At 41.5% G+C, this 27,293-nt stretch overlaps 1 protein-coding gene across 4 annotated transcripts in view; it reads right to left on the minus strand.

Moving 5' to 3' along the window:
- LOC115157023 (cGMP-dependent protein kinase 1) overlaps positions 1-27,293 on the minus strand; it is a 190,902-nt gene that overhangs the window by 92,993 nt on the left and 70,616 nt on the right. For all 4 annotated transcript variants that reach the window (XM_029704900.1, XM_029704908.1, XM_029704883.1 and 1 more), the window contains exon 3: positions 26,116-26,229. In XM_029704900.1, the coding sequence (XP_029560760.1) occupies positions 26,116-26,229 (114 nt within the window). The remainder of the gene's footprint in view (positions 1-26,115; positions 26,230-27,293) is intronic.

The following is a 27,293-nucleotide window of genomic DNA, read 5'->3' on the forward strand; positions in this document are numbered from 1 at the left end:
TTACTGTCTAGCTAGGTCTTCATCTGTGTCTGGTGTTATATAGTTACTGTCTAGCTAGGTCTTCATCTGTGTCTGGTGTTAGCTAGTTACTGTCTAGCTAGGTCTTCATCTGTGTCTGGTGTTAACTAGTTACTGTCTAGCTAGGTCTTCATCTGTGTCTGGTGTTAGCTAGTTACTGGCTAGCTAGGTCTTCATCTGTGTCTGGTGTTAGCTAGTTACTGGCTAGCTAGGTCTTCATATGTGTCTGGTGTTAGCTAGTTACTGTCTAGCTTGGTCTTCATCTGTCTGGTGTTAGCTAGTTACTGTCTAGCTAGGTCTTCATCTGTGTCTGGTGTTAGCTAGTTACTGGCTAGCTAGGTCTTCATCTGTGTCTGGTGTTAGCTAGTTACTGGCTAGCTAGGTCTTCATATGTGTTTGGTGTTAGCTAGTTACTGTCTAGCTAGGTCTTCATCTGTGTCTGGTGTTATCTAGTTACTGTCTAGCTAGGTCTTCATCTGTGTCTGGTGTTAGCTAGTTACTGTCTAGCTAGGTCTTCATCTGTGTCTGGTGTTAGATAGTTACTGTCTAGCTTGGTCTTCATCTGTGTCTGGTGTTAGCTAGTTACTGGCTAGCTTGGTCTTCAGCCAGCATGGAACAAAAGGAGGGGGAAGGGTCATTCAAAACTCTGACACAGTTGTCCAGTCAACAAATCCCTCAGTGCTGCTGTGACCTAGAGCTGCTAAGTTTGATACCGGAGTTCCGAGGCATGCTTCGAACTCGCTAAACCGTTTACTTTAAAGCTGTGTGCCAATGCCTGTAATACTTTATCAGAAGCATGTGATCAATGACGTCCAAAGCTTTGTTTCATCGAATAGCCACCTGATTGGTTTTTATAGACTAAAAAAAGGTGCAACAGCGTGTGGTACGTCATCTATAATATTTTGTCTGCTCTAAATTCCTTTGAAATGCAGGTGTCACTAGTGTGCACTGTGTTGATCGAAGCCTTGAGTAATGAAGTTATTTTCAAGACAATTGGCTGGAAAGCCTCAATGCTTCAGGAAGATTTGTTTCCCCATCCCTACTGTGAAGCGCATCACAAGAAACATGCCATGCGGGTGATGTATAAAATAATATATATATATATATCATTGATGCAATTTCAATATTGCTTGAGTTGCTTTGTGTATCACCACATTTGCTTGAGATGATTTTACTGCAACACTGCTCACTGCAACCAAGTTGCTTGACATAGGTGTTTCAAAGAGCTGTCAGTCAACACGAGCTCATGAATTTAAGCTCATCCTTGATTGAGATGTTTCTACCAATTGATTGGGAGAAAGGCCTGGTCAGGGAGGTGACCAAGAACCCGATGGTCACTATGACAGAGCTCCAGAATTCCTCTGTAGAGATGGGAGAACCTTCCAGAAGGACAACCATCTCTGTAGCACTCCACCAATCAGGCCTTCATGGTAGAGTGGCCAGACGGAAGCCAATCCTCAGTGAAAGGCACAAGATAGCCCACATGTAGTTTGCCAAAAGGCACCTAAAGGCCTCTCAGACCATGAGAAATAAGATTCTCTGGTATGATGAAACCAAGATTGAACTCTTTGGTGTGAATGCCAAGCATCACGTCTGGAGGAAACCTGGCGCCATCCCTACGGTGAAGCATGGTGGTGGCAGCATCCTGCTTTGGAGGTTTTTCAGCAGCAGGGACTACGAGACTAGTCAGGATCGAGGGAAAGATGACCAGAGCAAAGTACAGATATAACCTTGATGAAAACCTGCTCCAGAGCGCTCAGGACCTCAGTCTGGGGTGAAGGTACCTCTTCCAACAGGACAACGACCCTAAGCATACAGCCAAGACAACGCAGGAGTGGATTCAGGACAAGTCTCTGAATGTTCTTGAGTGGCCCAGACAGAGCCTGAATGAAGATCTTTGGAGAAACCTGAAAATAGCTTTGCGTCATACCCAAGAAGATTTGAGGCTGTAATTGCTGCCGAAGATGCTTCAACAAAGTACTGCGTAAAGGGTCTGAATACTTACGTAAATGTGATATTTATTTTATTCATGTTTTCTAAGTTTGCAAAAAATCTCAAAACCTGTTTTCGCTTTGTCACTATGGGGTATTGTGTGTAGATTGATGAATAGAATAAGGCTGTAACGTAACAAAATGTGGAAAAGGTAAAGGGGTCTGAATACTTTCTGAATGCACTGGATAGCTCATAATTCTCAACAATTTGTTACCCTAAAAGTTAGTCATCTTGCCTCAGATAAGGTGCTGACATAAACTTAACACAACGTTCCTCAGAGTATACAGAGTACAGACCATTCTGTCAGAAGGACTGAAGCCGAAGAATAATAATAATTGATGAGCATTCAGTGTATCAAAGCACTCCGTTACCAGGTAACCCCTTCAAAAAGCAAAGGAAAATGAAAGCTATAAACCCTCTTCTCTTCATGTTAAAGAGACATTTCTATCTGATCTCATCACTCACTACTCCAAAACCACATCATCATGACAAACCACATCATCATGGCTTTACATGAACGCTTGAGAGGGTTCCTCTCCAGAGTGGTAAGGGATAATAACACGCATCCACACATCCGTCCGTATATCCTACCATCACCATGCAAAACACGTCACAGCTTTCCCCCTCAACCGACACAGGCATCCCAGGTGTCAAGAGACACAGCATAATGATCCTTGCCTTTCCTTGGCACAGCACCTGTTGCCTGGAGAGTCAGCCTGAATAACCAACAACCACTGTTTATTTATTAACTGGGAATGGTGCCTGTTCTTATCTGTGGTTAAAAGGAACCTGAGGGAGTCTTTGACTGTGTGTACTGTGTGTGTAATGCAGGGAGCTGGTATTGTTAGTCCCCTAGCCTGCGGCTAAGGGGCCATCTCAGCGGTGGTGTGTGTGGCTTTATGTGTGTGTGACTTTGTGTGTAATGCAGGAGCTGTGACTGCGTTACTCCCAAGCCCGTGGCTAAAGGGCCGCCTCAGCGGAGGTGTGTGTGCTGAAAGTCAGCGTGAGCTCCATCTCCTGCTTGTCTACCTCAACCCTTTCATCCCGACCGAACACACCAAGTGTGCTGTGGAGCCTTCCACAGTGTCACCATGGCAACTAATTGAAATAAGAGTTTTTTAAAAATTTTTAATATATTTTCTTTGTTTAACCACTCTTTAGTTTCTTGTTACTGGAGAGGAAAAGAGGAGGATCTATTCATGAATGTTTCTGGTAAAGAGCTCTTTAACGGATAAGTACAGTCATGTAGCTAAAAAGGAGTAGTGTTGCGAGGAAAGAGGAAAAATAAGCGAACGAGTTTAACAAGGAGATACAATGATGTGAGGGAAATCATCAGCGAATGTATGAGCCTTCAGGGTGTACTAGCTAATGTACTAACTTTAAGCATTCACAGTGATGTGGTACACTGTATGATGCTAAAGCCGGTTAGCCAGATGGATACATGAACAGTAGCATTTCTAAGAAAACATTCAACCTTCTTACACTAGGAGAGAAAGTAAACTAACCGAAGTGGGGGAGAGTAGAACACAAGTAAGCCCATATGTCACCTCTGACCTTCCATGCAGGCAGTAGCACAGTATGTCCTGAAGAGGTCCATTGCGTGAGCTAAACCAGGCAAGTGTGATTCAACCACAGATAAACTCAGATAAACGACCCTTTTTCAGGACCCTGTCTTTCAAAGATAATTCGGAAAAATCCAAATAGCTTCACAGATCTTCATTGTAAAGGGTTTAAACCCTGTTTCCCATGCTTGTCCAATGAACTATAAACACTTCATGAACATGCACCTGTTGAACGGTCGTTAAGACACTAACAACTTACAGACGGTAGGCAATTAAGGTCACAGTTATGAAAACTTAGGTCACTAAAGAGGCCTTTCTACTGACTCTGAAAAACACCAAAAGAAAGATGCCCAGGGTCCCTGCTCATCTGCAGGAATGTGCCTTAGGCATGCTGCAAGGAGGCATGAGGACTGCACATGTGGCCAGGGCAATAAATTGCAATGTCTGTACTGTGAGACACCTAAGACAGCGCTACACGGAGACAGGACGGACAGCTGATCGTCCTCGCAGTGGCAGACCACGTGTAACAACACCTGCACAGGATCGGTACATCCGAACATCACACCTGCGGGACAGGTACAGGATGGCAGCAATAGCTGCCCGAGTTACACAAGGAACGCACAATCCCTCCATCAGTGCTCAGACTGTCCGCAAAAGGCTGAGCGAGGCTGGACTGAGGGCTTGTAGGCCTTTTCTAAGGCAGGTCCTCACCAGACATTACCGGCAACAACATCGCCTATGGGCACAAAGCCACCATCGCTGGACCAGACAGGACTGGCAAAAAGTGCTCTCCACTGACGAGTCGCAGTTTTGTCTCACCAGGGGTGATGGTCGGATTCACGTTTATCATCGAAGGAATGAGCATTACACATTTTTTTCCATTTTAGTCATTTAGCAGACACTCTTATCCAGAGCAACTTACAGTAGTGAATACATACATTTTTTTTTCTTTCTTTTTTTCTCCGTACTGGTCCCCCGTGGGAATCGAACCCACAACCCTGGCGTTGCAAACACCATGCTCTACCAACTGAGCCACACGGGTGGCTTACACCAAGGTCTGTACTCTGGAGCGGGATCGATTTAGAGGTGGAGGGTCCGTCATGGTCTGGGGTGGTGTGTCACAGCATCATCAGACTGAGCTTGTTGTCATTGCAGGCAATCTCAACGCTGTGCGTTACAGGGAAGACATCCTCCTCCCTCATGTGGTACCCTTCCTGCAGGCTCATCCTGACACGACCCTCCAGCATGACAATGCCACCAGCCATACTGCTCGTTCTGTGCATGATTTCCTGCAAGACAGGAATGTCAGTGTTCTGCCATGGCCAGCGAAGAGCCCGGATCGCAATCCCATTGAGCACGTCTGGGACCTGTCGGATCAGAGGGTGAGGGCTAGGGCCATTCCCCCCAGAAATGTCCGGGAACTAGCAGGTGCCTTGGTAGAAGAGTGGGGTAACATCTCACAGTAAGAACTGGCAAATCTGGTGCAGTCCATGAGGAGGAGATGCACTGCAGTACTTAATGCAGCTGGTGGCCACACCAGATACTGACTGTTACTTTTCTTTTTGACCCCCCCCCGACCCCCCCTTTGTTCAGGGACACATTATTCCATTTCTGTTAGTCACATGTCTGTGGAACTTGTTCAGTTTATGTCTCAGTTGTTGAATCTTGTTATGATCATGCAAATATTTACACATGAAGTTTGCTGAAAATAAACGCAGTTGAGAGTGAGGACATTTCTTTTTTTGCTGAGTTTATATTTCACTGGACAATAAAAAGCCTTTACCCTGACCATCAGGTCATGACCTCAGGTGGTCGCCAGCTGGGGGGCCATCGATTGGGTGGGTGGCAGCGATAGCAGTAGCGAATGTGGTATTGTTTGTTGGACAGATAATTCACCAGTTTAGTGTTGACCTCTAACCTATTGTTATGTCTGAACCATAGTCTGTTGCCTTTATGTATTCTATTGTTATGGCACAATCTAAATGTTCTCAGATGATTCAGACATCGATTAATCTTTTCTTAATTCTCTACTGCGGAGCATCTCTACATTTCCATTCTGCATCATAACAGTATTTTATGAAGTTTTTTTAAGGGGGAATCAAAGTAATCACGCAGATAATGTGACTTGATGATCATTATGCATTCAAGCAGCTAGAGGTCAGAAACAGGTTGGAGGGATGTCTCCAAAATATTTACCAGACATGGGGGAAAGTGTTGCTCTGAATCTTAATAATGTAATTTTGCTAAGTGAAGTTTGACTGTTACATTAAAGAGGGAAAAACAAACTGTGCACACACACACCATGCACACACAAACATGAATGGATTTCAGACAGTCCATCAGTTTGTAGAATGTAGGTCTTCGACCACTAAGTGACACTTAATTCTAATCAATCAGTCTAATTCACAATATCTCAGTTTGTGACCTCTGAGAAGATCAGTCTACAGATAAAGGTTAATTGTGTTGGCACCATCATGGCGTTTTCACTTCAAACCGCTGAGCTCTGAAATATTTTGGCACATATGTGACAAATATTGTTTTCTCTGGTGGGACAAAATAAAAACATATTTTTCTCTTCCTTCAGTCTCATTTCCATCCACAACATAATGTTTCTAGGTTGTAAATGTCTAGATGCAGAAAGATTAACATTTATAGAATTAACATTTATAGAACAAAATCAGATCAGTACAACTGCCCTTAGTTCCTCCCTCTGATGATGGCTCTACTTGTACCTTAGAAACAGGGCTCCTGTTAGCCCCAAATGGCACCCTATTCCCTACATAGTGCATTACTTTTGACCAGAGTAGAGTCCCAAATGGCACCCTATTCCCTACATAAGTAGTGCACTACTTTCGACCAGAGCCATATAGGTCCTGGTCCAAAAAAAGAGAACTATATAGGGAATAGGGTACAATTTTGCCACATCACAGCACAGTAGAGAAAAATAGGCCTGAAGGTAAGGTCATGATATTTCACACAATTAACTTTCTAGCTGTGTTTTTACTACATCAATATCAGTATTGTATCATGGAGCTGAATAGTGGCTATTGTAATCCTCAACACTTTTGAAAACTACTGTGCAAAGGAAATAACACATTTATAAGTAATGGGATATGGGTGTCACAATGAACTGTCCTATCCAACAACAGAAGGAAATATTAATTGACTTATACTTGCAAACGCTGATATTCCGTCCAAAAATTGGTGCATGGCAAAGATCTTAGAAATGGCGCATATTTCTGGGTTACCTATACAAATCCCTATCAATCATTTTGGACAAACATTACAGGAAGTAGGTTACACCCTGCTTGCGGGATGAGGGGACTTGCTGTTTCTCGGTATGCCTGCCTGCTGTTACACTATCATGGAGATCTCTCCTTCCACCATGTGATACAGTACCTGCTTATGAGTTCATTTGTATAACGTGTTTGAATTCATCACTGAATTAATAGACATTCCTTCACATACATAGGTTACATTATAATGAATGAAGCAGCAAGCAGCCACTGGAAAGACAACATCTGGAAGCACGATAAAAACACATTACATCCAAAGAGTGACATTTCCACACTTACGATCATTCCTGTCTCCAACTGATGGCAGTTTGATTTGTTTGACTTCATCAGTATGTAATTAAATTGCCCCAGGCAGTAAAAAACAACACATACCACAGAAAAGCATTGTGTTTCCAATAGAGCAATAGGGCTATACAGCATAGTCAGCTTCCATTGGTTGGTTGTGTCTGAGGAATGCTGGGACCATTTCTTGTCCAAGGAATATCTCTTATATTTCCTGTCAGAGTCTTGAGTTTTACAAAGGGTATCATGGGAGAGTGGGGTAAGTTGAGCCACCCTTGTTTCTAGGAAACCATACAGAAAATCTATAATTTGGCAAAATATTTTGGAATTGGTCATCATTTCATGGGGTCCGTGAAGGAAGAAACCACATGGAAAAAGTGGTAAGCAAGTTAGGGGAAAAAAAAAAGATTTTCAAATTAACTTATTGTGTTAGAAGTTTCATGATGCTTGTATCTAAACCAAATTATATAATTGTAAGATTGTTTGATATATCAGTTTGGGTCTCTGTAAGCTTCAATATTAGTTCCTAAACCTAGTCTGAAAGTACATCATTGTAGCTGTTTGACCTAATATAGTCAAAATGTTTGCCTTGGGGGTCGATGGTTGAGCCAATGGCAAGCTGAGCAAATTGACGTGTTTTCTTCCCAGGCGTAATGCAAGGCACTATCTCTGGAATATGAGGTAACAACAGGGCCTGGTCTATGTTAAATAAAGATAGGCATGGTTTTAAAAGGGTATTGGCAATGTTTCATTCAGTACAGACATGTATAGGCGGCTTAACCTACCCTGTCCCTCGGATCAACTTACCCCATACCCAGGGTCATTCGTGCCAATAGACCACTTTTTTGGACAAACTGTTTCTTCAAAACTATAATGTTGACATGAATTCTAATTATTTCCAGGGATACACCACATCCTGAAATATATGTAGATATCTTTGTTAGACTACTATTTTTCCCTTGACGGAGTGAATCTGAATGTAAAAAATAGCTCAATTTACCCCACTCTCCCCTACCAACCTTATGCCAAATCCCACTTAATTTGCCTCATTTGCATCACACTCCAGTAGGTAACTCCAGTGGGTGACATTCCACACACAGTCCATCCCCCTTTAGGTTTGTTATTTTTTCAAATACTGTTACATTTTTGTATTCTGCATAAATGCAGAGGATGTCATCCCTCACGTGTTGTTTGGGGGAACAGCGGGTTTGATGTGTGATGTGACAACCCAGTATATGTTTAGTCAGGGAAATGGCAATGGTCTGTTAACTAAATAGATGGAGTATTGGTAAGGGGGAAACAGTATTAAGTGCAATCTGTTTTGTTCGTTCATGCAGACCAGGCAGGTTATTACAGCTAGGTTCTGCAGATATTACTCAGCAAGAGACAAAAAAGCTTTCAAAGCTCTTCAATGAGAAATGTCACTTTTGGGGACAGGGAGCTTTTCAGCAAAAAGTGTTACAGAGTGTTCCAATTTTAGATCATATAGCAGTTTTATTAGTTATAAGGCTTCAGTTTATTACTTTGTGGAAGTAAGACATTCATCTCCTTTTAATGGGGCCTGGCAGCATATGGCCATTATGTTGTTTGTGTATATACAATAGTCAAGGAAAAACAGATGGCTGTATCTTATGACTCAATCTTGCAGATGGCGTTGTATGTTTCACTCGTTAAGATGGAGCTCCAGGTGTACATATATTTGCTGTTGAATTCCTTTATTTGTATGAGCTGTGACAAATGTAGACACCACCTGACATTCCCTTTGAAGCGGGCAGATCACCTTCACAACATCACTAAAAAACAGACATTCCGGACCCTATTATTTCAAAAAGTTCCTGGGCCCATATTCATAAATAATTTCAGAGTAGGAGTGCTGACTAGGATCAATTGCCTTTAAGATAACATTTTGTAACATTACATGGACAGAGGAGACCTGAGCTGCAGTCAACCCAAGACAGGCAGTAAACTCATCTATACTAAACAATTATACAAATGCAACATGCAACAATTTCAAAGATTTTACTGAGTTACAGTTCATATAAGGAAATCAGTCAATTGATATAAATGAATTAAACCCTAGGCTATGGATTCCACATGACTGGGAATACAGATATGCGTCTGTTGGTCACAGATACCTTAAAAAAAAGGTAGGGACGTGGATCAGAAAACCAGTCAGTATCTGGTGTGACCACCATTTGATTCATGCAGCACGGCACATCTCCTTCGCATAGAGTTGATCAGGCTGTTGACTATGGCCAGGGGAATGTCGTCCCACTCCTCTTCAATGGCAGTGCAAAATTGCTGGATTTTGGCGGGAACTGGAACAAGCTGTTGTACACGTCGATCCAGAGCACCCCAAATATGCTAAATTGGTGACATGTCTGGTGAGTATGCAGGCCAAAAACGGACATTTTCAGCTTCCAGGAATTGTGTGCAGATCTTACAACATGGGTCCGGGCATTATCATGCTGAAACACGAGGTGATGGCGGCGGATGAATGGCACGACAATGGGCCTCAGAATCTTGTCGGGTATCACTGAGAATTCAAATTGCCATCAATAAAATGCAATTGTGTTCATTGTCTGTAGCTTATGACTGCCCATACTATAACCCAACCACCACCATGGAACAGTCTGTTCACAACGTTGACATCAGCAAACCACTTGCCATACACACTGTCTGCCATCTACTCGGTACAGTTGAAACCGGGATTTATTTGTGAGGAGCACACTTCTCCAGAGTGCCAGTGGCCATCGAAGGTGAGCATTTGCCCACTGAAGTCGGTTACGACCCCGAACTGCAGTCAAGTCAAGACCCCAGTGAGGACAATGAGCACGCAGATGAGCTTCCCTGAGACGGTTTCTGACAGTTTGTGCAGAAATTCTTTGGTTGTGCAAACCCACAGTTTCATCAGCTGTCCGGGTGGCTGAAGCCGGATGTGGAGGTCCTTGGATGGTGTTCTTACATGTGGTCTGTGGTTGTGAGGCCGGTTCAATGTACTGCCAAATTCTCGAAAACGACATTGTTTTATTGTCTAAAGTTAGAGAAATTAACATGAAATTCTCTGGCAACAGGTTTGATGGACATTCCTACAGTCAGCATGCCAATTGCATGCTACCTCAAAACTTGACACATCTGTGGAATTGTGTTGTGTAACAGAAATGCACATTTTACAGTGGCCTTTTATTGTCCCCAGCATAAGGTGCACCTATGCAATGATCAGGCTGTTTAATCAGCTTCTTGATGTCCCACACCTGTCAGGTGGATGGATTATCTTGGCAAAGGAGAAATGCTCACTAACAGGGATGTAAACAAATTTGTGCACAAAATTTGAGATAAGTCATATTTTTTGTCCCTATGGAACATTTCTGAGATCTTTTCTTTTAGCTCGTGAAACATGGGACCAACACTTTACATGTTGCGTTTATAGTTTTGTTCAGTGTACCTGTAACCTTGGAGACAGGAAATTCCTCCTGAATGGAGGTACTGAGAGATGGGTAGCTGGTAGCTCCATCCAGACCATCTAGCCAAGAATGTATCAGGCCAATATTTTCCTTTAGAATGAGGACCATGGTAAAGTGCTATTCGTCTGTCGTACTGGTCAAGGTCTTCCAGGAAAATGATTAATGGAGATGGGGCTTGGGAAGGGTAAAGGAGACCATCTTTTATCCTCCATATAACACTGGGAAGATCTAATGTGTATACTCCTCATGTCCTCTCTCCTTCTCAAAATCCATTGGATGAAAAAGTCAGAGGTCCCTCCCCGCCAACATTCTCCTCCATGGGCTTTGAAAAGAGGCGAGAAGAGAGGACGTGAGGAGTATGCAATTGAGATTCTCCCACTGTCTGATTTCATAGGGGCCTTGCCCGGCAGGTTGAGGAGGTGACATGTGGAGCTCTGGTTTGAGTGTGTTTAGTTTGACAGGAGGGAAGGGAGGAAGAGAGGGAATAGAGAGAGAGGGAGGAGAGAGAGCGAGAAACAGAGATCCAGTATACACTGAGTATACAAAACATTAGGAACACCTTCCTAATATTAAGTTGCACCCCCCCCGAAAACAATGTACTGAGCAAATTGTCTTTTTACCAAATTACCATACGACAGACCACGTATTCACCCTGCACACCCTCATTGACAAACAAACAAACAAACAAAGAAACCAAAACAAAGGCAAAGTCTTCTCATGCTTTGTTGATTTCAAAAAAGCTTTTGACTCAATTTGGCACGAGTGCCTGCTATACAAATTGATGGAAAGTGGTGTTGGGGGAAAAACATACAACATTATATAATCCATGTACACAAACATCAAGTGTGGGATTACAATTTGCAAAAAACGCACACATTTCTTTCCACAGGGCCGGGGGGGGGTCAGACAGGGATGCAGCTTAAGCCCCACCCCCTTCAACATATATATCAACGAATTGTTGAGGGCACTAGAACAGTCTGCAGCACCCGGCCTCACCCTCCTAGAATCTGAAGTCAAATGTCTACTATTTGCTGATGATCTGGTGCTTCTGTCCCCAACCAAGGAAGGCGTAAAACATCACCTAGATCTTCTGCACAGATTCTGACAGACCTGGGCCCTGACAGTAAATTTCAGTAAGACCAAAATATTGGTGTTCCAAAAAAGGTCCAGCTCCCAGGACCACGAATACAAATTCCATCTAGACACCGTTGCCCTAGAGCACACAAAAAACTATACATACATCGGCCTAAACATCAGCACCACAGGTAACTTCCACAAAGCTGTGAACAATCTGAGAGACAAGGAAAGAAGGGCCTTCTATGCCATCAAAAGGAACATAACATTTGACATACCATTTAGGATCTGGCAAAAAATACTTGAATCAGATATAGAACCGATTGCCCTTTATGGTTGTGAGGTCTGGGGTCTGCTCACCAACCAAAAATTCACAAAATGGGACAAACACCAAATTGAGACGCTGCATGCAGAATTCTGCTAAAATATCCTCAGTGTACAACGTAAAACACCAAATAATGCACGCAGAGCAGAATTAGGCCGATACCCGCTAATGATCAAAATCCAGAAAAGAGCCGTTAAATTCTACAACCACCTAAAAGGAAACGATTCCCAAACCTTCCATAGCAAAGGAACCTACAGAGAAATGAATCTGGAGAAGAGCCCCCTAAGCAAGGTGGTCCTGGGGCTCTGTTCACAAACACAAACAGACCCCACAGAGCCCCAGGACAGCAACACAATTAGACCCAACTAAATCATGAGAAAACAAAAAGATAATTACTTGACACATTGGAAAGAATGAACAAAAAAAGAGAGCAAACTAGAATGCTACTTGGCCCTAAACAGAGAGTACACAGTGGCAGAATACCTGACCACTGTGACTGACTCAAAATTAAGGAAATCTTCCGTCATAGGCAGACATGGCTCTCAAGAGAAGACAGGCTATGTGCACACTGTCCACAAATTGAAGTGGAAACTGAGCCGCACTTCCTAACCTCCTGCCAAACTAATGACCATATTAGAACCACATATTTCCCTCAGATTACACTGACCCACAAAGAATTTGAAAACAAACCAAATTTTGATTAACTCCCATATCTACTGGGTGAAATACCACAGTGTTCAACCACAGCAGCAAGATATGTGACTTGTTGCCACAAGAAAAGGGCAATCATTGAAGAACAAACACCATTGTAAATACAACGGTGGCTCAGTTGGTAGAGCATGGTGTTTGCAAAGCCAACATGGTGTGTGCAACGCCAGGGTTGTGGGTTCAATTCCCACGGGGGGCCAGTACAAAAAAAAAAAAATGTGAAAAGAAATGTATGCATTCACTACTGTAAGTCGCTCTGGATAAGAGTCTGCTAAAAATGTAAAAAAATGTAAATGTAACATATTTGTTTATTTATTTTCCCTTTTGCACTTTAACTATTTGCACATAATTACAACATTCTATATAGACATAATATGACATTTGAAATGTATTTTTTATTTTGAGACTTGTGAGTGTAATGTTCATTTTTTATAGTTTATTTAACTTTTATTTATTATCTATTTCACTTGCTTTGGCAATGTAAACATATGTTTCCCATGCCAATAAAGCCTTTAAATTGAATTGCATTGGAAATTGAGAGAGAGAGAGAGAGAGAGAGAGAGAGAGAGAGAGAGAGAGAGAGAGAGAGAGAGAGAGAGAGAGAGAGAGAGAGAGAGAGAGAGAGAGAGAGAGAGAGAGAGAGAGAGAGAGAGAGAGAGAGAGAGAGAGAGAGAGAGAGAGAGAGAGAGAGAGAGAGAGAGAGAGAGAGGTGTATTTACATTTAACACAGCAGTGGCTCCAGCATGGTGAAGCGTCAAAACACTTGTATTGATATTTCCCTTCTTCCTCCTTCTCCAGAAGCAGCACACATTAATCAGCTACAGGATCTCCTTTTATTGACAGACTCCAGCTGTTAGAGAGTGTAGGTCTCTCCACTGTGGAGCGTAGTGACTGAGTGGTGCTGTGAATCTCATTAAATTTAGCCAAGCCACACCGGCCCCTTTTACCTGTGACCATTCAATGTGTTCATTAGAGAACATACACAGCCAATCAGCGTCTTCAGATTCAATCAGATCATTTTCAGCTCAGCTAAGCTGTAACCACATACAACTGCTGAGTGTTTTCTCTCTTAATATGTTTGACAATTGGAAAGTGATTAATGATTCCTTATTGATTCCTTGACAGAATTTGAAACAGGCTAAAAATGACAATACAGTTAGACGAACTTGGTCTTGATGTGAATGGTTTGTAGGTTTTAAATCAACAACTATCTTGATACGATGGCTAGGGTTTTACTTTGCAGGAGACGGAATGCGGAAACATTGTGTGACTGAAATAGCTATGCAACCAACAATGTGAGTGTCTCATCGGTCAAATGGCCCTTTACAATCAAAAGAAAGATAAACAGCATGCTAACAAGTGATTTCAGACTCTTGTATACAATGATTACTTCTGTTCAGTCGAGACTTCAATCAGTCCGTTGACTCCGATCCCTCTGAAAAGGAGCGTGGTGATGACAGTAAAACATCCTTACTGTTACTGCACGTCCGTTTAGTTACACAACACTGGCCAGTGACCACAGCTCACCCTGCTGACCATTAGTAAGCCACTGTGACTGTTCCCAGAGAAACATCTACCAGGAGAAATACAGTCCCATTAAACAAGATGACATATTCACTGCAACCTTGCAACGCAGAGACAAAACATGTGGCATGAATATCAGTTTCATGATTATTTGCATAATACCATTTACATTCAAGACCAATCTTGTCATATTATAACATATTTTCGACTTACAGAGTCGTGCATGGAATAGTTTGGCATTGCTGTTGCCAAGTCTTTCCCTAAAAGTTTGGTAATGCACGAGGAACATCTTGAGCAAGTTTCACGCCCTAGGCGACTGTTTACCAATGATACAATAAAACAGTAGACTTTATGCCAGAGTCCCACAAGACAGCAGAAAGCCAATACTAAGCCCACTATGTCCACAGGCATTCTGCAAAGCAAAACAATCCACTGAAGTACATCTAAACCATGGCAACAACACGAACGCAGATAGAGACGTCTCCATCAACCTTCAATGCCGAAAGGTCAACGCCTTCAAAAAATATGAAGCATCAGATGATTGGTTTACCATATTTCCCTGAAGCAACCATTTACCTTGAGTTACAGGCAGGACCCCTACGAGAGTTCAAATAAAGCAATATGATTGGTTGTGCCTGCTCTTTGCAGGCATTAGTGGCATACGAGTGGGTGAAACGCATTTTCTCCCGGGACTAAGTAAAAATAGTCAGGATGGAGACGTCTCTATAGCAACAAGCTATTCAGCCAACATAACACCTGAACGAAAATGCCAGGGGCATTAGCAGGCACTCTTTCCTTTTGTCTAAAAAAATATCTGAATTCCCCAGGGCAGTAACTGGGGACATTGCCCTGTGTAAAGAGCCGTATTTTGGATGGGATGTTAAACGGGTGTCCTGACTCTCTGTGGCCACTAAAGATCCCATGGCACTTATTGTAAGAGTAGGGGTGTTAACCCCGGTGTCCTGGCTAAATTCCCAGTCTGGCCCTCAAGGCCACCTAATCATCTCCAGTTTCCAATTGGCTCATTCATCCCACCTCCTCTCTCCTGTAACTATTCCCCAGGTTGTTGCTGTAAAATGAGAATGTGTGCTCAGTCAACTCACCTGGTAAAATAAGGGTAAAAAATTACAAATACAACACCCTCCCAAAAACAGACAGCCCCTCTTAATATTGTTAATGAGTTTATGTGTGAAAATAAATAGCAGACACAGAGAGAGAGAGAGAGAGAGAGAGAGAGAGAGAGAGAGAGAGAGAGAGAGAGAGAGGAATTGTATCAAACATATACCAAATGAATGGAATGGTTTCCATGTGTTTGTCATTCCATTCACTCTATTCCAGGCATTATTATGAGCCATCCTCCCCTCACCAGCCCCTGTGACTTCAATTACACAGCAGAAGATAATGGACTGACGAAAAACCTAAAATCTGCTGCCATGTCCCTGACTTGTCGCCTGGTGAAAAACCTAAAATCTGCTGCCATGTCCCTGACTTGTCGCCTGGTGAAAAACCTCAAATCTGCTGCCATGTACCTGACTTGTCGCTGGTGAAAAAACTCAAATCTGTTGCCATGTCACTGACTTGTCGACTGGTGAAAAAACTCAAATCTGCTGCCATGTCACTGACTTGTCGTTGGTGAAAAACCTCAAATTTGCTGCCATGTCCCTGACTTGTCGACTGGTGAAAAACCTCAAATCTGCTGCCATGTCCCAGACTTGTCGCCTGGTGAAAAACCTCAAATCTGCTGCCATGTCCCTGACTTGTCGTTGGTGAAAAACCTCAAATCTGCTGCCATGTCCCGGACTTGTCGACTGGTGAAAAACCTCAAATCTGCTGCCATGTCCCTGACTTGTCGACTGGTGAAAAAACTCAAATCTGCCGCCATGTCCCTGACTTGTCGACTGGTGAAAAACCTCAAATCTGCTGCCATGTCCCTGACTTGTCGTTGGTGAAAAACCTCAAATCAGCTGCCTTGTGAACTGGCCGCCAATACCCATAAGTGTCCTGATACTGTGAGATACATTACCGTGTGCACTTAAGATGCACATGACGAAAATCCCATGAAAGACAAAATAAATGTATAGTAACAGCTGGCTGATACATTAGAGGAGAGTAGAGAGATTCTTCTTTCTGGACCTTCAAGGCAACCTGTTCCAGGCTCTGGCCAGTCCAGCCTTGAAAGAACAGAAAGCCCTTACTCCGATAGCAGCTATTTTCAGTCACATACAATCCAACTTTGTATTCTTCTTTGAAGCTGTATAGGATTTGTGCCATATTTCCCAAGACATCGATGACAACTGTCTGTTACCGTGAAGGACTGTGATCTTTTCGTTACTATCATTCTATCATTCTAAATCCTTTTCAGCTCACAGACTGCAGCTATAGCTTTATCCAAGAAAGAACACACTATATACATCAAAATTCTCATGACTCCCACTACATTGCTTCAATCATTTTGAAGTACTACTTCTATTACCATAACCTCTGAATGAAAAAGCAGGAAGCTAAGCCAAAGCCAGTGCCGACAGTGTGCATTCATCCTTGTGTTGATTCATCGAAAAACACAGTCAACAAACTAAATAATAATGCAGCTATCTACCTTTGACAGTTATTCATTGTTTAATTCATATTTTAATGTATCTTAGAAAAACATAGTAATGGTGTTTGTGTAACTCTCTGCAGAGACAGCCACTAGCGCAGAGCGAATGCTCATTACAGCTGTACCTGTACACACAAAAAAGTAGAGTTCTTCAAGGGTTCTTTGTCAAGGGTGATGGTTCTATATAGAACCATACTGATCCAAATAACCCATTTAGCTCTCCAATGGTTCTTTGCAGTTCAAAAAATGGTTGTTTGCTCTTTGACTGATAATTAAAATGTAGGGGTGGCGGCTCATTAGAATATTTTGGGACTGGGTTTGCTCACAGCACATTTGTGCAACCGTGAGTGAGAGTGTCATTCCAGTTTATCTAATCGGTTGTGTTATGCCATTAAATGTCAAATTTGACTATGGCCAGCATCAGTATATTGTGTAAGACTCACTCATGTAAGCTCTTCTCCCAATTGAGACTTGATTTTGATTTGGTAAAGTTGTCAGTTGTCTCCTCAGGGACCCCCAGCTGTTCTAGAGCTAGCACACCTGATACAATGTGTTACTAAACACAATAATAAAACCTATGGAATATTAGAACCATTTGTTTTCAGAGTTTAGTCAGGCACGCTTCTGTTAGTGAATGGAACACTTTTTGGTGCTATCTGGAACCTTTTTTTGAAGGTTCTATAAATAACCATGCTCATGAGGTTCTAAATGGAACCTGTATGGTGCTATAAAGAACCCTTTCCTAAGGTTCTATAAAGAACCATTAAAAAAGGTTCTATATAGCACCAAAAGAAGGGTTCCGCTATGGTTACAACCCTTTTGGGGGCTATATAGAATCCTTTATTATGGTTCTTTATTGAACCTTTATGGATCATTTATCACATGGCTGAAGACAGTCATCTGTGTAAGCTGTTGACCTGGACACTGACGTGTAATCAGAGCACAAACAAATAAGCTAGCGAACGCCCTTGGCTGCTATTATAGCCATGTTAGATACACCAAACTTTGGAAGCTTGGGAAAACGACTATGCTGCTAATTTATAATACATGCACACACCAGAACAGTCGTGTAACTGTTCAAAAATCCAGAGCAAATTCTAGCCCTTACCTTATGCATTGATTCAGTATGTTCCTAGCCAAAGATGTACTTTTAAGGAGCCTACCTTCGGAAAGTTTTTAAACCCAGAAGCACAACATCGCGAGACCTCTGGGAATGCTTGCGAAATAGAACAAACAGACCAGGCCAGGGTTTGAGAAGTCAATGAGAGAAGTGACAAAATCCTTCCTTAGTTGTTAATTTTATCAAAATCTAAAAGCACAACCTAGATTTGAGCCAATGTCTTAAGTTGTTGAACATGTTATTACTCCAGCCTCGTGAAAGTGACAGACTGACAAGTTTTCATTTTTTGTCAAAAACAAGTTTATATCGAAGGAGGGCCTTTGATTCGATGGCCTGTATATGTGCAGTTCGGCGTGAGCCGACCGTTAGACCCGATGACGTTTCGACGCATGGTCATAGCTAGCTAACGTCACCATGACATTGCCGACGAGTGTGATCTGGGATTTCTATTGGAGAAGCAGTTTAAGCATATCTTCACATCTGTCTTTGCTACCATTACTCCTTAAGATACAAGGATCTTGTTATTTTCAGAAATACACTAGCTCTTGCTGCCAAAACAGCCAAATACTCCATCTAAACGCGAATTGATTCTCAACTGCAATATGGTTCGAGAAACATAAAGCCTCGTAATTTCATGTCACATCAAAATGATTTCACAAATGCAAAATATACACTTATTGTATTCTGTTTTAACTGGCTTTATCACAGTATTTTTCAGTGACAACACGTTTCTGGCGGCCTCCGTTACACACAAGTGTTCGGAGCATGTTAGATAGCTAATTAGCACAGGTGGTGCCTCTGTCTTCCGTCTGTCTTCTGTAAACAAACGCTGTGACATGGAGGTATGGCCGTGCGGGAACCCTAACCCTAACTCTACAAAGATGTCTTTCAATTTAACCGTTTTGTTTTTTGAAAATAATCTATTGCTGATAAGAAAGATAAGGTCCGTATGCTTCTAAAACCGAGAGTCGGGGCTCTTAAAGAAAATCTCATACAGAAGACGCCTTCGTCCAATGATTCTTATGTGAAATGTAAATGGAACTGAGAGTCATGATCAAGGGCTGGTACGCTCCCTCTGTCAATTCAATTTTCTTATTGTCATTATACTCCAAATTTACGCTGACTGATCAACACGGTGTCAAGTTATTTTTCACTGTGTTCCCGAACACCTGAAGTTTCACTCAAAGCATCCAATAACATCGTAATGATCATTGCTTGCTTGTGTAACCTGTGCGCAGTCAAAAGAAAATGTCATGCTTGATAACTTGGTTAGGTGTGGGATAAAATGAAACTGTTTTCAACACAACTGTTTTAGACTTTTTGTTTTTACCAAGCAAGAAAAATAAACGTTCAATCAGTACTGAGTGAATGAACAACAAAAACATTTTTGGAACGAACGTGTGCTGTCATCACCAGACGGTCCATTTCAATGGCGTCAAGTTGATGTATCTATTACAGGGTTCATAGCATAACAGTTAGCGTAGTCACTGCCCTGGGATATGAAGGTCCTAGGTTCCAGTACCGAAGGGGATATTTTGATAATTCTCTTTCGTGTATAGATTTTGACACTCCCCAGGTTTTTCCAACACACACACATACACAGACGTGAACATGGTGTGTGTTTATGTTCATTTATTAGGTGTCTCTTAAAAGAGCCTTTGGGTTCATTGGGCGTCGTTGAGTGGCAAGGGACAGGGAGTGTGACGTGTACTAGTACTAGTGAGCACCTCTTCTTGCTACCTTGGGGGATAGATGGTGGAGAGAAGAGACCCCGGTTTCCCGATAGCAATGGATTTTTAGCCTTATGAGTGTTTTAACATTGCATCTTTCCTACAACGGCCGAAGAAGTAACATGCGTTCCCCAAAAACACCAAGCAGAGTGAATGGTTGCCAAGTGTGTTGTTGGAGCAAGTGTCGACACGGATAGGATCGAAAGAAAGGAAGCGTTGCTCTCGGATCAGCATTCTCCATTCAAATATTTCCTTAACATTTGAATGATTTCACAATTTCACAATACTGACGACGGATCAGCTCCTGGAGAGATATTAATACCTATGGCTGCAAATATTGAGGCGGCTTATTCTAATGTTACCCAATAAAAGTGCACTAAATCCCAGATTTGGCACATCACTGTGCACGTTAGGCTACACATCATGAAATATGTTGAGACAAATGACAGACAGTAGCCTACAAGGAGTAAAACAGAGCTCAATTGATTGGACATGAAATGTATTTCAATATGATTGAGATAGGCCTATAGCTTACTGTTTATACACATGCTCTTTCCATAACATAGACTGACCAGGTGAATGCAAGTGAAAGCTATGATCCCTTATTGATGTCACTTGTTAAATCCACTTCAATCAGTCTAGATGAAGGGAAGGAGACGGGGTAAAGAAGGATTTTAAAGCCTTGAGACAATTGAGACATGGATTGTTTATGTGTGCCATTCAGAGGGTGAATGGGCAAGACAAATTATTTAAGTGCCTTTGAACAGGGTATGGTAGTAGGTGCCAAGCACACCGGTTTAATTGTGTCAAGAACTGCAACGCTACTGGGTTTTTCACACTTAACAGTTTCCCATGTGTAACAAGAATGATCCACCCCCCCATTGGCCGTCCAACCAACTTGACATAGCTGTGGGAAGCATTGGAGTCAACATGGAGTCAAAAGTGTACATGTTTTGTACACTCAGTGTATTTTAACGCAGTCATCTCGGTTTTCATTTGAAGCACCTTTTTATACATTGCTTGTTTGTATCAATTGCAAAGACATTGAAAACGTTGGATTTGTAGTCAACCTTGTTCTGAAGTTATCGTGGTCAGAGAGAGATGGATAAACCATGTGATTCTATGTTTAGCGGCAATATTCTGTGAATAAAATGACGCAGGAGGCCAGAAAAGCATCTACTGAAGCTGTTCTACGAGAGGTCTGAGGTAGCCGTTAGATTAAGACCATTTTCAAGTCCAACTTTAATAACGATGGTGTTGGGAAACAGCTCTGAGATTTAAAGATAATACTACGAAGGTTATAACGATTAACTTAGCTTTGGGCCCAGCTCTCAAACTCTGCTCCCATCTGTTTTCATATTTATAGTACCTTCAGAAAGTATTCACAGCCATTGACTTTTTTCCACATTTTGTTTTGTTACAGCCTGAATTTAAAGTGAATTTAATTCAGATTTTTTTGTGGATTGACAGACATTTGTACAAATTAATAAAATATGAAAAGCTAAAATGTCTTCAGTCAATAAGTATTCAACCCCTTTGTTACGGCAAGCCTTAAGTTCAGGAGTAAACATTTTCTTAAGTCACAAGTTGCATGGACTCCATGTGTGCAATAGTGTTTAACATAATTTTTGAATGACTACCTCATCTCTACCCAACACGTACAATTATCTGTAAAGTCTCTCAGTTGAGCAGTGAATTTCAACCACAAAGACCAGGAAGGTTTACTAATGCCTCAAAGGGCCCCTATTGGTAGATGGGTAAAATACATTGAATATCCCACTGAGCATGATGAAGTTATTAATTGCTTTGGATGGTGTATCAATACACCCAGTCACTACAAAGATACAGGCATCCTTCCTAACTCAGTTGCCGGAGAGGAAGGAAACCGCTCAGGGATTTCACCAAGAGGCCAATGGTGACTTTAAAACAGTTACAAAGTTTAATGGCTATGGTAGGAGAAAAGTGAGGATGGATCAACAACATTGTAGTTACTCCACAATTCTAACCTAAATGACAGAGTGAAAAGAAGGAAGCCTATACAGAATAAAAGTATTCAAAAACATGCATACTGTCTGTAACAAGGCACTAAAGTAACACTGCAAAAAATGTGGCAAAGCAATTAACTTTTTGTCCTGAATACAATGTGTTATGTTTGGGGCAAATCCAATACATTACATAGTACCACTCTCCATAGTTTCAAGCTTAGTGGTGTCTGCATCATGTTATGGGTATGCTTGCTGGGGAGTTTTTCAGGAAAAAAGAAACATAACGTAGCTAAGCACAGCAAAATCCCAGAGGAAAACCTGGTTCAGTCTGCCTTCCACCAGACACTGGGAGATGAATTGTCCTTTCAGCAGGACAATGAATGTTCCTGAGTGGCCAAGTTACAGTTTTGACTTAAATCTGCTTGAAAATCTATGGCAAGACTCGAAAATGGTGGTCTAGCAATGATCAACAAACAATTTGACAGAGCTTGAAAAATCCTGAAAAGAATAATGGGCATATGTTGCACAATCCAGGTGTGGAAAGCTCTTAGAGACTTACCCAGAAAAAAACTCACAACTGTAATTGCTGCCAAAAGGTGATTCTAACATGTATTGGCTCAGGAAGTTGAATACTTATGTAATCTAGATATGTTAGTGTTTCATTTTTCATAATTGTTTTTACAAATGTTAGTATTTTTCTTCCATTTTGACATTACAGAGTACTTTGTGTAGATCGATGTCACAATGAAATCCATTTTAATCCCACTCTGTAACACAACAAAATGGGGTGTGAATACTTTAAGGCACTGTCATTTATAAATGTAGGAATTAATGTGTGGTCTTTAGCTGGACAGCTGTTTACAGCATTACTAAGAAAATGTATAGCTAAAGGATTTAGGGCCCCTATCCAATGTCAGATTTGTAAATATGTATTCTTAAAAGTGTTTTGTACTTGAATAATGACTTTGTATGTTACAGGTGTTTCTCAGCAGTTTCTCATTCGTCACGATGTTTATTAACAAAATTGCTATGGACGAGATACAGGTTTTGCAGGATTTTTCATTCAGGCCCAGTGCTACCACACCTGATTCTACTACTCAGCTGTTCACCAAGACCTCAGCTGTTCACCAAGACCTCAGCTGTTCATCAAGACCTCAGCTGTTCATCAAGACCTCAGCTGTTCATCAAGACCCCAGCTGTTCATCAGGACCCCAGCTGTTCATCAGGACCCCAGCTGTTCATCAGGACCTCAGCTGTTCATCAAGACCTCAGCTGTTCATCAGGACCTCAGCTGTTCATCAAGACCTTGAATAGTTGTCACGTTCGCTATCTTCAAATTCCCTGTCGTAAATTAACCAAGGCGCAGCGTGCCGGTAATTCCACATTCTTTTATTGAAGTGAAACTGAACAAAACAAAAACCAGGTAAACAGAATCGACCGTGACGTAACTGAGGCGCACACAAAACACACACATAAAATAATAATGACACACAAATACAGGTGGGGAAAAGGCTGCCTAAGTATGATTCCCAATCAGAGACAACGATAGACAGCTGCCTCTGATTAGGAACCATACTCGGCCAAACACAAAGAAATACATGACATAGAATGCCCACCCCACATCACACCCTGACCTAACCAAAATAGAGGAAATAAAACGTCTCTCTCAGGTCAGGGCGTGACAATAATAGAATCAGGTGCAATTGAACTGAACTTGAACAAGAAAGCCTGCATAACCCTGTAGCTCTCAATTAGCAATTGTGGCCATCCCTGAATTTACAGGTAATGTAGTACTAAGCCTTTCTTCAGTAAACTTTAAAGTACATTTTCATGTAAATAGTAAATGGGTACATGTTGATTATTTGTGTATTTTCCAGGAGCTTTCTCGATTGTCTTGTTAAAAGAGATCAGGGAAGTTTAGTCCAGTTTTGTCCAGTTGTCCATATTGGCTTAAATGGGTTTCTGTTTTTTTGCTTCCCTCTAGAAAATCAGCTGTTAATATTAAATAAATACTAATAACTACATTATTTATTTTTCCATTTGTCGTTATTGTGTACTTTTTATTGCTTTGTTTCACTGTATTATAATTAAGCAATAAATCCAGAGGGAATGTGGTATATGGCCAATATACCAAAACCAAGGACTGTTCTCGGCACGACGCAACGCGGAGTGCCTGAATACAGCCCTTAGCCGTGGTATATTGGCCATATATCACAAACCCCACGAGGTGCCTTATTTCTATTATAAACTGGTTACCAACGCAATTAGAGCTGCTAAAATAAATATTTTGTCGTACCCGTGGTGTCCTCCCTCCACGGATGTCAGCCAATCAGCATTCAGGGCTCGAACCACCCAGTTTACAATGTTGTATAATCACCTTCCGGTGTAAAAACTATGTAAATTATAAACAAAAAAATAAGTGAGAAGTAGGCATTAGTCTGAAGCTGAAAAAGAAAGAAAATTCACTTAAGCACCACAATGTGTACACCACCCACATTCTACCAAGGTTTTCCAGGACACAGCTTTGACCTACTACAGTAACTATGTTGGTCTATTGTACTTCCAACAATGTTTAGGCAGATTGCTTAGAATTCAAACCTTCAAAACGTAGTTTTTTGTTTTTAATCTCGTTATAATTTCATAGGTTTTATTACTGTGTTTACTAATAAGTAGTTATGTTAGCTTTGATACCGGAGCTCCAGGACATGTGTCGAAATCGCTAAGCAGTTTACTTCGAAGCAGTGTGCCGATGCCTGTATCACTTTATCAGGAGGCACGTGATCAATGACGTCCAAAGCTTTGTTTCGCCAAACAACCACCTGATTGGTTTGGTAGAAGACAAAAAGGCTACTCTGCGCACGTGCCACAGCGTGTGGGATGTCATCTATAATAATTTGACTGTTCTAAATTATTTTGACCAGCAGGTGCCAATAGTGTGCACTGTGTTGATCAAAGCCTCAATTAATGAAGCTATTTTCAGCACAATTGGCTGGAATGCCTCAATGCTTCACGAAACTTTGTTTCCCTATCACTACTAACAAGTTGAATCAGGCGCTAACTCTGAAACTGTTGGAGGTCCCTGAGGGGGGAATTGAGAACTAATGACTTAGACAACAATTGACACAAGGTCATTTTATTTCGTTTTTCCAAGGCCATACATGATTCTTTCACAAAACACCGTCACAGGACACAGTCATATATAACTTTTAATACCATAACACAACAGATTCTATAAACTTGAATGACACTCTCACTCACGGTTGCACAAAGAAAATGTGCGCAAACCCCGCGCCTAAATATTCAAACACCCCGCCGCCCCTACATTTTAATTGTCACTCAACAAGGAAACAACACTTTTTTTAACTGCAAAAAGCCATTGAAGGGCTTAAAGGGTTCTTTGGGTCAGTATGGTTCCACATAGAACCATAACCCTACTTTCTGGGGATGTAGACTGACTCATTAACCTATTAACACATGCTTTACTTTCGAAAGCATGAACAATGTATGAAAACGTTGAAATAATAATTCTAGAATAATAATCTTTGTGACAATTGTGTGTGTCAGTGCATGTAGGTGGGTTGTGTGGTTACACAGACCTAAATTGATGTGTGGGAGTGTTTGAGTGGGTGTATTTGCTATGATCTAAGCCTTCCCTGAAAACTATATTGGGATATATGAAAACAATTTAAATGGATGCTGTGCATGAAATAGCCAAATCAGATATTTATTCAGCAACAGCTGCTACTCTTACCATTATATTAAGGAACTATATGGCCATGATAAGATAATGCTTTCGGTCATGTTTACATACCAATCTGACTTTACATATGTCAAAAGACATTTTGTTAAAAGAATTTGGCCAACAGGAATTCCAGGTTCGCATTCATTAGTCAATGATTCGTCACAGTGAAAAGGTAGAAAGAGTTCCTCAGGACACAGATGTTATTCTGTGTGTGTGCTCAAGTTCTCTCTCTTTGTACTTGGCAAAAGCAGGAAAGTAACCATCGAAAGCACAGAAAATTATTCAGAGGCTGTCTTCAGTATCTGGGAGGGAGACTTAAACAAATTGTCTACTGTGTTTACCTGGAATGACTTTATAAAAGAGGGAATTATCTGTCTGATTCCATGTTGGGTGGATATAATTAAAATTGACTCAAACAAAGCTCAGAGAATGATAATTTGTTCTTTACACGTTATCCACCTCAGCTCAAATCACTGCTGTTGAAAGGCCAGTCATTCTGATTTACTAAGCTTGGATAAGGATAAGTATTTTTGGATTTTATTATCTTCTGAAAATAACAGGTGCAAATGCTTAGTAAATCAGTTTGAGGGAGTATATGGCTGATTGTGGACAGTTATGGCCAAGCTTATAATTGAACTCAACTATGGTGTTCAGTGCATGGGCAACCCACTGCCTCACTTATACTGGTCAAACTTACTCTTGACGGTGGCCGTCCTGGTGCAGTTGTAAAGGATGGCCAGCTCTCCAAACACCTTCCCAGGTCCCATGGTGCACAGCTTCATGCTCTCTTTGGTCACCTCCACCTTCCCATCTGCAAGGAAAAATGAAAGAGCAGAGCACACTCTTTAATTTCCCCCGCTGATATACGGCCCGTGAAAGTGAGCATGACAGGCTGTAAATGTGACCGTGCTGCTCAGCACCGCTGTTGCCCAGATTGGGGAGTCGTGGCTAATGCATTAGAATAAAAGTCTAAATTCATTACTTAACCGGCACATGAGCACCGGGTGTAGAGATTACAGTAGAATGGTATGCAGACTACAATAATGGGTTAGAGGAAAAATAGAACACCAGCTGAAAGGAAAAACAAGGGAAAGGTATTAGCAAAACAGACATTCGTTTTAGATCATTACGAAGCGAATCGATGTGGGGATTGAAAGCATTGCTGGAATGTGAGGGACTAAATGTTGCTGAATGTCCAGCAGAGACCGGCAGGCTCCAAAATCCCCATCTCTGTAGATTGCCAGAATCAAACTGGTGATTCACCAAGCAGCAACAGGTCACAGTTTACAGACTGGCACCAGATGAAAGGACTGGCATTCTCTAATCAGAACAGGCTGGCCATTCTCCTGGGCTGGGTTGCCCACAGTGATTGAACTCAAACCTACGAGTGTTTTAACGACGCATTGTTCTAGCTGCTTAAGGTGTAACATGCGTTTACCAAAACCCCACGTAGAGAGAATGTTCGCTAAGTGCGTTGTTGGAGCGTTCTTTCGATACCGAGGATGGCAAGAAGGCAGTCCAGCTTTCGGATCAGCTTTACCTATTTACATCCTTACATTAGTATTAGAATAACTACACAATACTGACAAATGATCAGCTGCTAGAGAAATTATTATCACTTATGGCTGCAAATACTGAGGCGGCTTAGCCTATAAATCACAGTTGGCACATCGATGCTCACATGTTGTACACATTGTGTTATCCTACAATTGGCTAAATAACTTAATTGATTTAACATGACAGTGATTTCTATGTTTTATATTTTGCCTAATATAGCTATCTTATGATGCAGTCATCGCGGTAAAAAAAAATATTGTTGCTTTGCTTGTTTGTAACATTGCAAACTTTGTATTTGTATTCAACTATGAAGTTATT

Source organism: Salmo trutta, chromosome 2, assembly GCF_901001165.1.
Source record: "Salmo trutta chromosome 2, fSalTru1.1, whole genome shotgun sequence".
Taxonomy (NCBI): Eukaryota; Metazoa; Chordata; class Actinopteri; order Salmoniformes; family Salmonidae; genus Salmo; species Salmo trutta.